The sequence below is a fragment of the Trematomus bernacchii genome, unplaced genomic scaffold (genome assembly GCF_902827165.1).
Source record: "Trematomus bernacchii unplaced genomic scaffold, fTreBer1.1, whole genome shotgun sequence".
In the NCBI taxonomy this organism is placed as follows: Eukaryota; Metazoa; Chordata; class Actinopteri; order Perciformes; family Nototheniidae; genus Trematomus; species Trematomus bernacchii.
This window is the reverse complement of record NW_022987698.1, coordinates 14149341-14164154: the sequence shown is the minus strand read 5'-3', so window position 1 is coordinate 14164154 and position 14814 is coordinate 14149341. Positions and strand designations below refer to the sequence as shown.

General features: G+C 40.5%; 1 protein-coding gene across 5 annotated transcripts in view; it reads right to left on the bottom strand.

Annotated features, from left to right (window-relative positions):
- Window positions 1-8579: 8579 nt before the first annotated feature.
- The window catches only part of LOC117489423 (plasma membrane calcium-transporting ATPase 1-like), a 116634-nt gene continuing 110399 nt past the window's right edge, over window positions 8580-14814 (bottom strand). For 2 of the 5 annotated variants that reach the window (XM_034138668.1, XM_034138666.1), the window contains one exon: window positions 8580-13975. In XM_034138668.1, the coding sequence (XP_033994559.1) occupies window positions 13727-13975 (249 nt within the window). In that variant the 3' untranslated portion in view covers window positions 8580-13726. The remainder of the gene's footprint in view (window positions 13976-14814) is intronic. The other 3 variants (XM_034138667.1, XM_034138669.1, XM_034138670.1) reach the window with 2 other exon arrangements.

Genomic DNA, 14814 nt, shown 5'->3' with positions numbered 1-14814 from the left:
TATACGATTTAAAATAAAAACAATAATCGTGGCTTGATATTGAGTAAGAAGATGTTATTATGAACCACACAGCTTCCGGTCTTCCAAGACCCGATCGGACAAAAAGACGTGTTGCAGGCACGAAACACACTACCAATAGAAATACATTGCTTTTAAAATCGTTCTGTGTGACACGAAAAAAAGGGGAAAATCATGTTGGTGAACACGAATCAATAGATTAAATGTCGTGACTATAACACGAAATGCCGTGAGACTGGGTTGGCTATTTCGTATTGACTTTTAGCTGTGACTCAAACAGTTGGTTGAAATTACCTGTTGAGTGGACTATTGCACATTTATATCAATTTATTTATCAAAATGGCAGTATTGATTAATGGGTACCACTTTACAATAAGACTACCCTTATAAAGGATTCATAAAGGGTTTATAATTAGGTTATTAATTAGGTTGTAAACACTTTATTAATCATTAAGAACCATTTATAAACCAGTTCTAACATAGTTTTCATACATCAACACAGGCTCACTATTTGGCAAGATGACTAAGCCTTATATTGGCACTAGCTTACTTCGTATTCTTCATCAGCCAGCATCCTTGGTATCTGTTGTTCACTGAGTTGATTCTCCCCCCATCCATCTTGATGTTTCTTGGCATCTCTTTATGACCATTTATTTATGAGTTACTAACATTTATAACTGCCAAAAGGGAGCCTTGTAAAGTGTTACACAAATCACCATTTATTAATGAGTTACTACCATTTATAATTTGTTTAAGTTATATTAAAGGTCCCATGACATGCTTTTCCGGTTATTACCCGTCCCCTTGTGTGTTATGTAACTTTTTAAGCATGTAAAGTAAACGGTCTGCAAAGTCACAAACCCTCAAAGTACACCCTGTAGTGAGTAAAACTAACACAGAAAATACCTGTCTATGCTGCCCCAGAACGCCTCGTTGGAGATTTTTCTTTTTCCATTTTTTTCTTCCTGGTCATAGTGACGTAACGGTCATAGTGACTTACACACACACAATCACTCAGCCTTATCTTTTCTCAGCCGCGGTACTCTGCGGAGTTTCGCCGGAACACACACCCTGGCTGTGAATGTGTGTGTGTGCTCAGGCTGAGTTCCGCGGTGTCTTGCTGTCTCGCAGACCCCACGCAGCAACCAGGAAACGACACCAGTAATCCAGCTCACACTGTCCGCTCATCGAGCCTTAAAGGGCAGAGCAGCGAGCCCCGCAACGTCCCGCCAACACGGCACCCAGACCCCACGCAGCATTCTCATCTGTTTGTCATTACTGGTGTCATTTTCTGGTTGCTAACAAACGCCATTGTAACACATAAACACTGATGTTCCGCTGTAACGGTGGTGGACTCATCAGAACAGAGGGGGCGAGCTGACCAATCAGAGCAAAGTGGGCTCATAGGGAGGTGGGGGCAGGAGCTCCAACAAGGCGTGTAGGACAGAGAGTGAATACACATACCTTACAGAGATGCTGTATGAGAAACCAATGTGATTTTGGAACATTTAACAATGTACATCTATTCTAGTAGACCTCAACAATGGAATTATGATCAGTAGAAATGGCCATGTCATGGGACCTTTAAGCCTTAAAGTTATGCATAAATTAGGGCGTGGTCACATTGAGTGACAGGTCTGTCCAGTGACTGCTGTTGTTAGCTTCCTGTCTCTCTGCTAGCAGCTACGTGATGCTACAGGGACTCTGCCTGCTCAGCTCATCCATGGAACATAACTTGAACACGGCCGTGTTTGTTGTGCTGGTGCCTTGTGTACTATTCTCCAGGCTTATATCGGACTATTGTGACTCGCTCTGCGGTTAAAACAGACAGTGCATGAATGCGGTTTTGCGGTAAGTGAAATTCCAGTACTTTATTTATGTGTTGCTTATGTTTTGAGTCAGCTAACGTTAATTGTTAAGGCTTGGGTTAGCATGTAAGCAAGTGGTAGCTACATCTGTGCATCGTAGCCTCCAAGTTAAAACGTAATAGAGAAGTGTTAAGCATTAAAGGTAGGGTAGGTAATTCACTTCAGAGACACTTTGTGTTATATTCCATGGAATGCTCTTAACATCCCGATAGCAATGAATAAATTAAATGCTTTGACAATAAATACATAAAAAGAATTTCATCTGTGGAAGCCGTGGCGCTGTAAAAAGCACGACCAATCATTTTAGCCGGCCCGGCTAAAATAACTGGATGGCCTACCTGCCTGTCAGCCTGCCATCTGTGCACAAACTTATCTCGTGCCCTCATTGGTCATGTGCGCGTTCGTGTGTGTTGGAGGAGGGGCTCTGTAAGGAAGTCTGAAGGAAGGGGCAGATTTTTTTCGGCTGCGTACTTTCAAATTCTAGCGCACTCGAGCTGGTTTCTCCATTCTTACCTACCCTACCTTTAAGTGGGATAATACTGTAGAATAAACGGCTTCTGTTTGAGGTTGGTAAAATAAGGTCATCCTTGTAAGTTAGAGAGATATTTTATTAGGTAGGTAACTTTATGCATTTATAAGGTTAATTTAAATTTGCTATGATCGATTATGTAGACAAGCTAACGTCAAAGTAGTGTTGAAGTAGTGTATGTGAAATCAACCAATCACAATAAGACGTGTGTATATTACAAATATTAATGTCATATTTCAAGATGATGACTTAGATATTACAATATGGTTGGTTGAGCTGGAGTTCATTATTGAGCTTACACGTTAACGTCACAGTCATATCTGAAGAACGAACCCAAACCTTGTTCTTTTTATTAATTGTATTACCAAATTGGTATCAAATAAATAGTAAGCATTGGTTATACCAATGCTGATAAAGTAAACTCTTTTTATTTGAGTATTTGTGTCTGGGAGAAGGTACTGTACCCAGTTCCTATGTTCGGCAGTTATAGACTGGGCTTTCTTGTACAAGAGAATACAAAAGAATAAATCAATATGGACCATTACTGTATAATTATCCTTAAATGATGTTATACAATGCACCTAATAAACAAGTATGGCATTTTGAAACATGATGTGCAACAATTGTTACTGTAATTTGTGTGCATGTTGTTAACTAAGATGATGTTATAATTTATTGTTTGTTAGTATGCACGTGGACGCTTTGGACATACCTGGAGAAGGAAGAAATGGGTCTTCGGAATGATGGGAGTTAAAGACAAAAGCGGAGTCTAGTGTTGAAACTAGTGGAGAAACGATCAAGATGCCACCTTGTCCCTCTGATTAGACGGCATGTTTAGTCAGGAAGTAGCATTATTAGTGATGAGTGGAGGGCATACAGGAGAGTGCTGAGTAACATGGGGTACAACCACTACACCATAAACCACAGCAGGTGGTGTGTGAACCCCCAGACTGGCAGTCATACCCAACATAATGAAAGTTAGGTCGACCGTCAAAGGACATGTCCGTAGACTGAGAGGAAACCGTACAGAGAGTTTGTTGGAGGAACACCTCAAGGTTCTTGAATGGCCATCCTGGCTTGGCTCTGCTCACCCTGATGGACTGCTTGGACGCTTGTTCAAGGATATACACAAAGCCTTTCCAGTCTGAGTAACATTATGTCTTACCAAGTCTTTCATTTATGTCTGAGAAAAGCTTTTATGTTTAAATATGTGTATCAGTCATACTAAAATAAATAGTCATTATTTTGAGTCCTGATTTTTTTCATGTGTGAATAAAATGTTTTGCTTGGTTCTGTTGCATCTTACTTTGCATTTCATGTGAAAAATGTGTATTAGGTAAGCGTGAATGTTATAACTCATTCATAAATGGACATGTGTATTAAACTTAAAAACAACGCACCCTTTCAGTAGTTATAAATGTTAGTGACTCATCAATAGATGGTGATGTGTTTCACACTTTACAATAAGGCTCCCTTTTACCAATTATAAATGTTAGTAACTCATTCATAAATGGTCATAAGAGATGCCAAGAAACATCAAGATGGAAGGGGGGAGAATCAACTCAGTGAGCAACAGATACCAAGGATGCTGGCTGATGAAGAAGACGAAGTAAGCTAAGTAGCCAATATAAGGCCTAGCAGCACAGATAAATGTGGGCTCACTATTTGGCAAGCAACCGGTCACAGTTTCCCTGTTTATCTCATGTCTTATAAAAGCTTATTAATGATTTGAAAAGTGTTCACAACCTAATTAATAAATGAATTACAAACTATTCATAAACCCTTTATAAGGGTAGTCTTATTGTAAAGTGGTACCGATTAAGGTGTACTTGTTCATTAAAGAGGTACCTATAACACATATATTTATTAAAATACTGTTCTTCAATACAAATTGGAGGTTATTGTTATACATTTGAGTATTTTCATTTTATACTAAAAGTGTACCTCGCTACTTTTCAGAGAAAAAAACATTGTACCTTTTTCTTCGCTACATCTGTTTGACTTAGCTTAGTTAGTTACGATGCAGGTTCACATTTTAAAAACAAAACATAGGATCAACAAATAAAATAGTAGGCATTTTAATAGATTTAACCACCCAACAAGAAATAAGAATAAGCCATACATTGAACTGTAACAACCTTAAGGCTGCACATTAATCTATCAATGATCTATTGAATGACAACATAAATAACATTCTGAAAGGGATTTTTTTAGAAAAAGTAAGTACTTTTGTGTCATATTTTTAAAAGTAAATTTACCTGAAAATACTTACTTACATGCTCTAACTTAAAAGAGTAATAGAGGACTGTAAGGAGGCAATTTGTATAAACTGTCTATGTTTTTGGACCTTGGACCTCTTTTCTTTTTGGACTTTTATCTTTCCCACTGAAGAGCACCTTCAGTACTTCTAAATCTTCGGGGCCTTCTCTTCTTTAAAGCCTATTTGTACACTTTGGCATTACTAGCTCTTCTTGAATACTTCTTCCATCAGTGGACCATAAGTCTGACAAAAGGCCGTCCCTGCTGGATGCCGGATGGGCTCTGTGCTTCCCACCAGGACCAGAGATCCGGATGCTTCCATGTCTCCGTCACCAGTACACTGAGCAGGATCCGGTTTGTTCTGGGGTCACGTCAGCGTTAGAGAAAGCAGGCAGCAAAAGCTAACCAAGCGCCCGAGCCACTTCCTCTTTGAGATCTGTAAGAGCCATGGGAAACATCAGTGAACTCTGGGGTCCCTTTCAATCCTGAGCAAACACTGCTTTCATTAAATTGGCAGCACTCGAACTGGAAGAAGCCATAATCTGAGGATCGTCTTTCAAGGAGAACATCAAACAGTTTAACCCAAATTAAAATGTCCTTTTGTGTTAAAAAAAATAATATGGCAAAATCACAAGATATAGTCTAGATCTGATAACAACTAAGAACCAGAATCACCAACATTCACTGATACTTTGGATTTTTACAAGCAGCTAATACAAATATCATGTTAGGCAGAGCAAGTCATGGTTTCCGTTGTGAATACATCCTTATATTTAAACTTATCACACTAGTGTTAATAATTTAGGCATCGATATGCCCACTTCAGTTATAAAATCATTAACTCAATTGACTGTATTGGTTTGAAAATGTGTGTATTATGTATTTAATGAAGCTGACTACACTGGGTTGGCCGAAGCCTTAAAGAGGCATATTCATAGTTACAATTACTTTGGTGACGAATATGTTTACTTTGAGGGAAAACAAATTGAAAAAATGAACAGAATTGAAACATCAGGTCTCCCTTGAAAAAGAGATCTACTGTATGATCTCAATGGGACCAATCTGGTTAAATAAAGGAAATGAAATGAAATGAAATCAGTAAAATGATGATGACTCCTAGCATATTTGGTTGTGATAGAAATTCATACTCACCATCAGTAGGTATTTAAAGTGATGAATGTTTCAGTTTGGCCACATGGGGGCAGTGTTGCTTCATCCTGGAAGACCCTCAGAAACACTCTGGGACTTGATAGTCAGATACAACATTATCAATTCAAAGTTTAACATAAAATAAGTTATTTTTTTAAATGTGCAGTAACATACTTTATATATATAAATATGTTTTTTTCAAGATGCAGTTAATAATAATTGATGGGGTGTTGCGACCTTTCCTATTCCAGTAGAAACCATTAATTCAGTACCCAGAAAAAAGAAAAAAGAAATCATGCGTACAAAATCCTTAAAAAAAATCACAAATTGACACTGATTTATTTCAAATTCCAATGGCTTTATTTTATGTATATATATTTGTATATTTTTATATATATTTATATATTATATATATATACTTATGTAACAACTTTTACTCAGTTGCTTGATTATCATCTTTTGTTCAGCTTAAGTTCAAACGACATGACACTAAGACCAAGGCATTCCACATGATCATATCTTACAAAAGAGTAAAGAAAACAGCATGTGTGTGTGTGCACCTGTCGCACACACACACACATGCACACACACACATACATACATACATCAATGTACAGGTATTGTGGTTCTGTTTGTAGCAAGAACTGAGAAATAAAAATCGGATAAAGAGACGAAAGACAGAGTGAGAGTGTGAGGGAGAGAAAGTGAGAAACTGGAGGATTCTGTTGCATAGATTGAAGCAAACAGGAGGAAGATGTGTGATTGAAACAGACAGGATGAGAGTGACAAGCACACACACACACACTGAGGAAACACACCTTCACCGAGCCAACAGCCCACCTCACACACACACACACACACACACACACACACACACACACACACACACACACACACACACACACACACACACACACACACACACACACACATAAAGGGAAGCACAGGATCACTGCTAAGGCTCAGAGTCTGACAGACAGGAAGAAGTCAAGTCCTCTCTTCACCTAAAGATGGAGAGACTACAGTCATGTGACAAAGATTTGCACTCAATGCTAATATGAGACACGTTGTTGTTTAGCAGGCGTCATTTTGCGGTGTGTGATTACATTGAAAGTCAATGCAACAAAGCACATTTTCGCCGGGCAACACCGATAATGCTAAAAGGCCCTATGCTTAATGTGTGCCATGTGGAAAAAAGCAAACAAATCGTCTTTCTCGTACGTTATTCAGCTGAGGCTGATAGGAATTAATGAGTTTTGCAAGTATTTCTTCATAAAATAAGTCAGAGGATCACTAAAGTCATAAAAATACATCCACAGCGATTAAATAAAACTGTGTGGTTGCCACATTTAGCCTGCACGAAGGAAATAATATGACAACTTTTAGACCAAAAACGAATGAACTTTACTAAAACAACATTTAGACCTCCATGTTGATACATATTAGAAGCTAAGTGATTGAACTAAATCTTCTGTTGCATTAGGAACTCCTAGATCCTTGAGTCCTGTCTGTCAGATTTGCCAAACTACAGTCTCCTCACATTCATTTCATCGTGATCACCAACATTCAGTCCTACATAGATGCAAAACTTGAAATGCTGTCAACATGATCGCCATGATTGACAACGTCATGTTTAGCCTAGCTTAGCGCAATGACTGGATGCAGAGGGAAACTGCTAGCCTCTTCAAAAGAGATATTCATGTCTGATTTAAGGTTCAAGTTGTTCATTGTTCCGGTGTGAAAATTCAAACCCAAATATATTTTCTTGTGGTTTGGATCAATACTTAGATAATTTAACTCCCATTTGGTTATTAATAAAGTCAAAAAAGCTAAGCGATACAAATGTTATAATAGCAGTTATTGTCAAACATTCTTTGAATTTAACTTGTAAAATGTGAGGACTTCTCCTTTTCTTACCAAATAGGATAGAGAACTGAATATCTTTGGGTTTTGGACACATTTTATAAAAACAAAGATATTGATAAATAAATAAAAAAGGAATAATAATCAGTAGATATATCAATACTGAGAACAATGCTTGGCTGCAGCCATACGTAAATTCCTCAGTGCGCTCTCCTCAGGGACACAAATCAGTTCTGACATGTCTTAAGACATATTGAGACACACAGTATACTGTTTGATCTGAGATGAATAAAATCAGCTGATATCAGTCGGGCACTAACACAGACATTTTACAGGTGACAACCAACTCCATAATCCTCATGTCCCCCCTAACCTGCAGCAGCAGAGAATCAGGAGGAAGATGGATCCATGGAGATGATTGGATGTGAGATGATGATGATGACGATGATGAAGCCATCCTGAATGTCTCAGGTTAACTGTCATCATCTCCCTCCTCCTCTCACTGCACACAAGAGTGGGAGATGAGTGTGTGTAAACGTATGTGTGTGTGTTTGTATGTTGGGTCAGGAGGATGGACATGGGACATTTTGTTTCTGGATAAATGAAACGATGGAAACAAAAGAAAAGGAGAATTTTTTTCATCTTTCATCAATCCATCCATCAGAAGTCACACAGTTTGAATTTCCTCGGTGTGTTTCACCTCACAGTGCAATAGTGTGTGTGTGTGTGTGTGTGTGTGTGTGTGTGTGTGTGTGTGTGTCTGTGTGTGTGTGTGTGTAATGTTGCATGTGTTTGGGGCGTGTATTTGAGATTCATTTGGTAAAAACAAGTCAACGTTTTGGGATGTTTCATTCCATACTAAAACATGCAGAACACAGAACATTGAACACATATACTGAACAGTTAGTTTTATCCAAATGCAGTTTCTCTTTTTTTTTCATCTCTTTTCACACAGAGTGGCTTTAGGCTACACAGAACACGACAGAACCAATCGCACCAGGTTGGACATATTGCTTTAAACCACCAAATTTTGTATATATGTCATGCATGCCACATAGATGATATTATGTTTATACAAAAATAACACCAACGCCTATTACTGTGTATCATAGTAATTACAGAAAACAAATATTTTTCTTGCAATGAAGTTCAACTGAGAAACCATATACATATCTATGTATTTATATCTAATATACACACGTATATACTAGATATAGACACATAAAGATAATATGTAAATATATAGATATATATGTTGAGTGGTTATGACTTTTCCAACTGTGGTATTCCAGTTCGTTTGATTCATTTTTATATATTTTGTTAACGTTGAAGTGGAGTTTCTCCAAAATATTCCTTAAGATCTGACCACAGGAAGCTGTTCTGAGAAAAGGCAGTGCTCTGAAGAGGAAGCAGTCAAAATGCAACAATGACTGGATAAGAAGCGAGTTCCTTTTCCATTCAGAAGTCCTGTTGGTAAACTGCGATCTTCTCCACTGTACGGTGCACCTGCCGTGAGATGTGAGGGCAACCAGTCCAACAGAACCACAGCCAGAGCAGAGGGACAGTCTTATCCAGGCGGCATGGGGGGGGAGGGGGGAGGAAAGAAAGAGGGGGAGTCAAACTAATTTGTGCAGAAGACAAAAGGAAAGGAGAAAAACAGCTTTGGCATCCTTAAAGCTTCGCTGGATGACGATTGGCTGATTGCCCTCTTTCCCACTTCCTGTGACCGACACAGACAGCAGGTTCATTCACTTTTTATATGACAATATTTACATTGCACTGACTGCAGGAGCAAAGGTAATCTTTCCGATTCAGCAGTTGAACAGAAACAAAGAGGAAAATAAATAAATCATCATTTGGAAAGGTGCGTCTCGCTTCTAGCCAACGGACACACGGCAGGAAGAGGACGAGCTCTTTAACAGTCCTGCGCTCTTCCCCGGAAATGTTTCTGAAGTTGGTAGTTCGTATAAAATGGCAATGACATCTACAGTTACAGCTGTGTCCCTCACAGGCTCCGCCTCCCTCAAAGTCCATATTTCACAACCAAATCAGAAATGTGCCGTCTTCTTGTTGTCAGAAAGAGCCCCCTGACCCCTCAGTATCATGTATTTAAAAAGCAACAGTTAACAATTGATCATGATCAAATCAGAGATAAAACAATATCAAATGAAAAAAAACTGTTCTCGTTGTTGAAAGTGCAAAAGCACTGAAATGTCAACAGACATCCCATACTTTTCTCAAAGGTATTACTGCAGCTAGTCATAGATATTTATCGTAATCAGCGTAATAAAGTTACGACATATAAATGAAGTGTCTGTTTGATGGGCCACTTTGTGGAGGTCCTTATGGGTACCATCAGGTTTTAGCATGGGTCCTGACCCAAGAGCCGAGCTGGGTCCAAAGTATATTCAGTCTAATTGGGAGACGTTGCAATGCCCTATGACTCATCATGTTTTAGAGGAAATCCAATCTTCCTGCTTCTAACTGTCCTTGAGTCAACTTTGAATCAGAGTCCATAGACCCACAAAGGGAGGCTGCCTATTCACTGCATGGTACGGTTCTACTCAACTCGACTCAATTTGTACTTTTTGGTTTTCCATTAGCAAAAGTAATGGATATCACTCAAGAAATTGCAACCCAGAAAATAGGCTGTAAGATTGACAAAGGGCAGACGTTTCCTCCGCTTGTTTGCTGATTTCATGATTTAAAGAAGAGGTGATGATTTCACGGCAGTTTTGATGCGGGTTAAGTTTTCAGCTAATAATTGATATTGGGTAATATCTGCTGAGGTAAATGGAGAAAAGGAGCTGGCACCTAAAGTGAGTTGAGCCAAACCATGCAGTGGTAATATGGCAAAAGATCGTCTTAACCTCAAGATGCTTTTTGATATTGGCCTATTTTTCTTGAATTACAAGCTGATGATGAATGCATGTTGGTTTTGGTTTTTTTCCCCTTGGGTCCGCTTTGATGAATTCTAAGCTGTGGGGCTCAAAGCAACTCATTGATTTGTTTTATGACTGGTCTTTGGTCCTCAGGTCACTTTCTCAAGTTTTGGTTCGTCAGAGAGGTCGAGGGTCGGAGCTCAGTTCGGACGAGGCAGGCCATAATAGGCCACACCCCCTTTAAAGGAGGCGGAGCCTGAAGTGGGACACAGCTGTGATCCTCCTTAAAGCTCCGACAACAGTCGGTTGGAAAACAGCATCAGTCCACTCATTCAAAGAAATCAATCGCAGTAGCTTCAAAATACAGAAACAAAGAAACCCAGAGGTTGGATCAATAATGGTACACTCCCATTTAATGTTTGATACAGTTAGCTGTATTCACGTTGCATTGGCTGAACTCTAATGGAGCTGAATAACTGCGTAATCACATAGCGTGTAGTGTTTCACAACATTTTAGATAAAGTGAATATACTCATGTAAAAGGGGGCTGATGAGACTAGATTTTTGAGTTTCCAATTGAGCGCCCAACAGGAAGTAAACAAGTCACTGCAGGTTTCTGAGCCCTAACATCAGGTGACCAAGACGACACACGTGGCATAAATATTTAGAGAGCTGTAAAAAGACAGAGTCCACGTTAGATTCCTCTCATTCATGTACTGTACCGTCACCAAACTCTTCAGCCTATACATATATATTCATATATCTCCAAAATATTAAAAAGTACTTAATATAAAAATACAGAAGAATTGTAAAAAATGAGCAAAACATTGAATTTTATATGGAAACCATGCAAGAAAGATTCCCCATTTAGTTAAATAGTAACTCTAAGATTCAGGAAAGCAAGGGAATGAAAGGGAAGTGGTCGGATGAGAGAAGCGCAGGCGAACTGCCACCCACTTGCTTTTCATGTAAACATTGTAGAGGTCCTTTAAAACTTGGTACGGCAGTGACGACTGAAGATTTTCTCCTTGCTTTTTGGTCGTGTTTGGAGTAAAGGGCCAGGAGGGGGAGGGGAAGTCGAGGGGTGAGAAAGTCCAAAGGAAACCTCGATAACAATGAGATAAAAAAACAATACAGACAACCTATAAAATATGGCTCTGAGTGACATAGAAAAGCTCAACAGAGGGGGGAGGAAGAACCTAGTCATGAAAAGTTGGAAATATGGCAGTAGTAGCACATAGGTTGAAGGCTGCTAGTCAGACTAAGAGGGGATTACACACTCGCTGCTTCTGATTGGAAGATGATTCCTTCTTCTTTTAAAACAGTAATCTGCGGACAACGGCAGGCAGGAAGTACTAAGCGGCAGCGTGGACACAAAGTCGATTGAACTCATAAAGACTGATTGGTGACATCGTCAGTCTCCCATAATCCTCAGCGTGGCCACCACACTGACGCCTGTCAATTAAAACAGAGCACGGCAGACAGAGATGATCAATCATCTGCTCTGCTGACGCTGTGTGATGTCACTGAGTGACAACCCATTTAGTTTCTGTCCGTAAAGTCTGACAAACGAGGGAACGAAAAACAAGAACTAGTACTAAGATTTGTCTTAAACACAGAGAGACGGTCCAGACGCGGTTCAGAGATCCATCAACTTCCTGTCTGTTAGAATTCAACTTCCTGTATTTTGACCTAAAACAGACTCAATCAATACTTTTGACATTATCCTCTGGGGGGCGAATTAATAAAGAAAGGATATTGACAGTTGATGAGCATTCTTTTTATGGACAATTGAGTATTTGCCCCTAAAAACGGATCTATTAGTAGATCGGTGTTTACACCCTTATCCATGATTATGAGTTCCTGTTGAGGTGGTTGAGGTTTACAGGAATCCTCCCTGTAGGCGTATACTGGACAACTGGGGAGGAAGCCCCCGGGTCAGACCCAGAAAACACTCTGCAGGGATTATGCATCCAATCTGGTCTGGGAACCGATCCACCAGGAAAAGAGATACCTCAAGGAATGAGTCTTGAAGGACTTTTATTTTGAAGAGACAAAGGCATGATTACTTGTCATCCACTTGTCTTTTTTTTCCTTTATTGACTGCCCTGCTCCAGTATTGAAGAGCCTCTCTTTGTATTTTGTCTTGACAGGAAATCCAGTCCTAAAGACAGGAAGTCGAAGGAGTCGTGATCAGACGCTGCTGCAGACTCAACACACATATGGTCGTCTTAACAGAATCCCAAATATTCATTCCTAAAGTTATCATGCGACTCAACACAGATGAAACATAACATGCATCCTACTGGAGCGGGAAACATGAACCACACTCCTGTTTCCTATGGACACTGTGGATGTACTGGGCGGGGGGGCAGAGAGAGCCGGGACCCTGACTGCATGAGATGAGGACGAGACCTCCCTGGACGCCGCCATGTTGGATATACTTGGGGAGTAAACATTCTGTCCTTCCACATGCAACACAGCTGATCAAAGAAAAGCCAACACATACAGACACGATAAAGGGAAGAACATTTTTTTAACAGTTGAACCTTGAAGACCGTAGTGTCACACTCACAAGACATTCTCAGGCGTTTTTGTATCAACCATCGATTAACATTAGTTTTCAAAACAAACAAAACAAAGATTAAAAAAGGTTAAATTTTTGCATTTGCCTAAAAACAATTCTGATCACCAAACCCGGCTGTTAGCTGTGAAGAGGAGCGGGGGGGGGGGCGTATGTACATGAGAATCACTCGTTCAAGAGTTCTGTGCCGAGAGCGTTACGCAGGGATGGAGCGAGGACAGAACATGCTGCGAGACCCCCGGAGATCCAACCACACGTGGTTTAAAAGCTTTGTCAAAAAAGGATCATCAGGTAAAAAATATACATGAATGGACTTCCAGGGTGGAGACTCCACCTTCTACTGAGACATGTGTGAGGAGGAGGAGGGGGGGGGGGACAAACTTACAGGCAGAACGACACCACAGTCAGTATGGAAAACACAACGTGGCAGGAATGACTGAGGGGGCGGCGGGGGGGCGATGTGAAGTGTGTGTGAGTGCAGGATGAGATGTGACTCCCCTGCTCAGCGACAGTTCGGTTGGTGGGATGACGAATGATAAGAGGAGGGGGGGGGGGGGGTGGTGGGAGGAGGGGCTCAGATGGATGACTCGCAGCTGTGGGGGAAGGCGCTGGGCGGCTCTCCTCCCCCCCCCGCCCCAGAAGAGGAGGCGCTGGGGAGGGGGTCGATCTCGTCTCCGGTCTCCTCGATGGTGGGGATGCGAGCCTCCTCCTCCGACTGCGGGACGAACTCAGGATGGGCCATGAAGCTGTGGATGGAGCTACGGGACTCTGGGCTCTCCAGCCCCACGTGCAGGGAGCTGCGGAACGCATTCACCACCTTAATCTGGAACAAAGACGGAGAAGAGAAGACGTCAGAGGGCTGAAGATGAATGAAAGTGTGATGCAATGACAGGCAGCGGGGGCTGATGGGAAACATGGTGGTTGAATGGCTGAATCTGGCAGGGAGGTGCAAAAAAACACAATTTCAACACGTGAGAAGTGGATGGGAACAACAATTCTAAAACACATCAACACAAATGCTAAAAAAAAAGGTCAACACGATAATGGAGTGCAGGAAGGAGACCAAAAATCCACCAAATCAGATGCAACACACGCATGCGCACACATAGGGTTTGAACCGCTGACTTTTATATATCTGTAAAATAATATGGTTTCTGACTCCACCAGTTCTGTCTGACTCACAGTTGTCTGGCACTGCTTCATCCAGAGGTGTGAGATTGAGTTCTCTCACACTGAACTGGAAAAAACTTTGATTTAACGAGCTGGCTCTGAGCACGGAGCATTGTCATGTTAAAACAGGAACCAGTCTGAAAAACCTTAACCCCCCACCCGCCATATTTGATATGATTTCATTTATAAAATAGTGATCAAACCTGACCACAGTGAGGAGAGCCAAATAGTTTTATAAACAGACGTTTTTGTACATTTCATAGTAAATGTGATATGATTTTAGGGTATACGTGTGCAATTCACTCACTTTTGACGACCTCAAATCAGATACACTTTGTGATACTAGGCGCTGGGGGGGGGGCTTTATTTGGGGTCCTAGGCCTATTGGATTTTAAATAGTGTAACACTCAGCAGCCTAACTCAGGATGTCATATTACGAAAACTATTAAGTGTTATTTTTTGTATACAAAGTTGTTGAAACAGGTATTACTA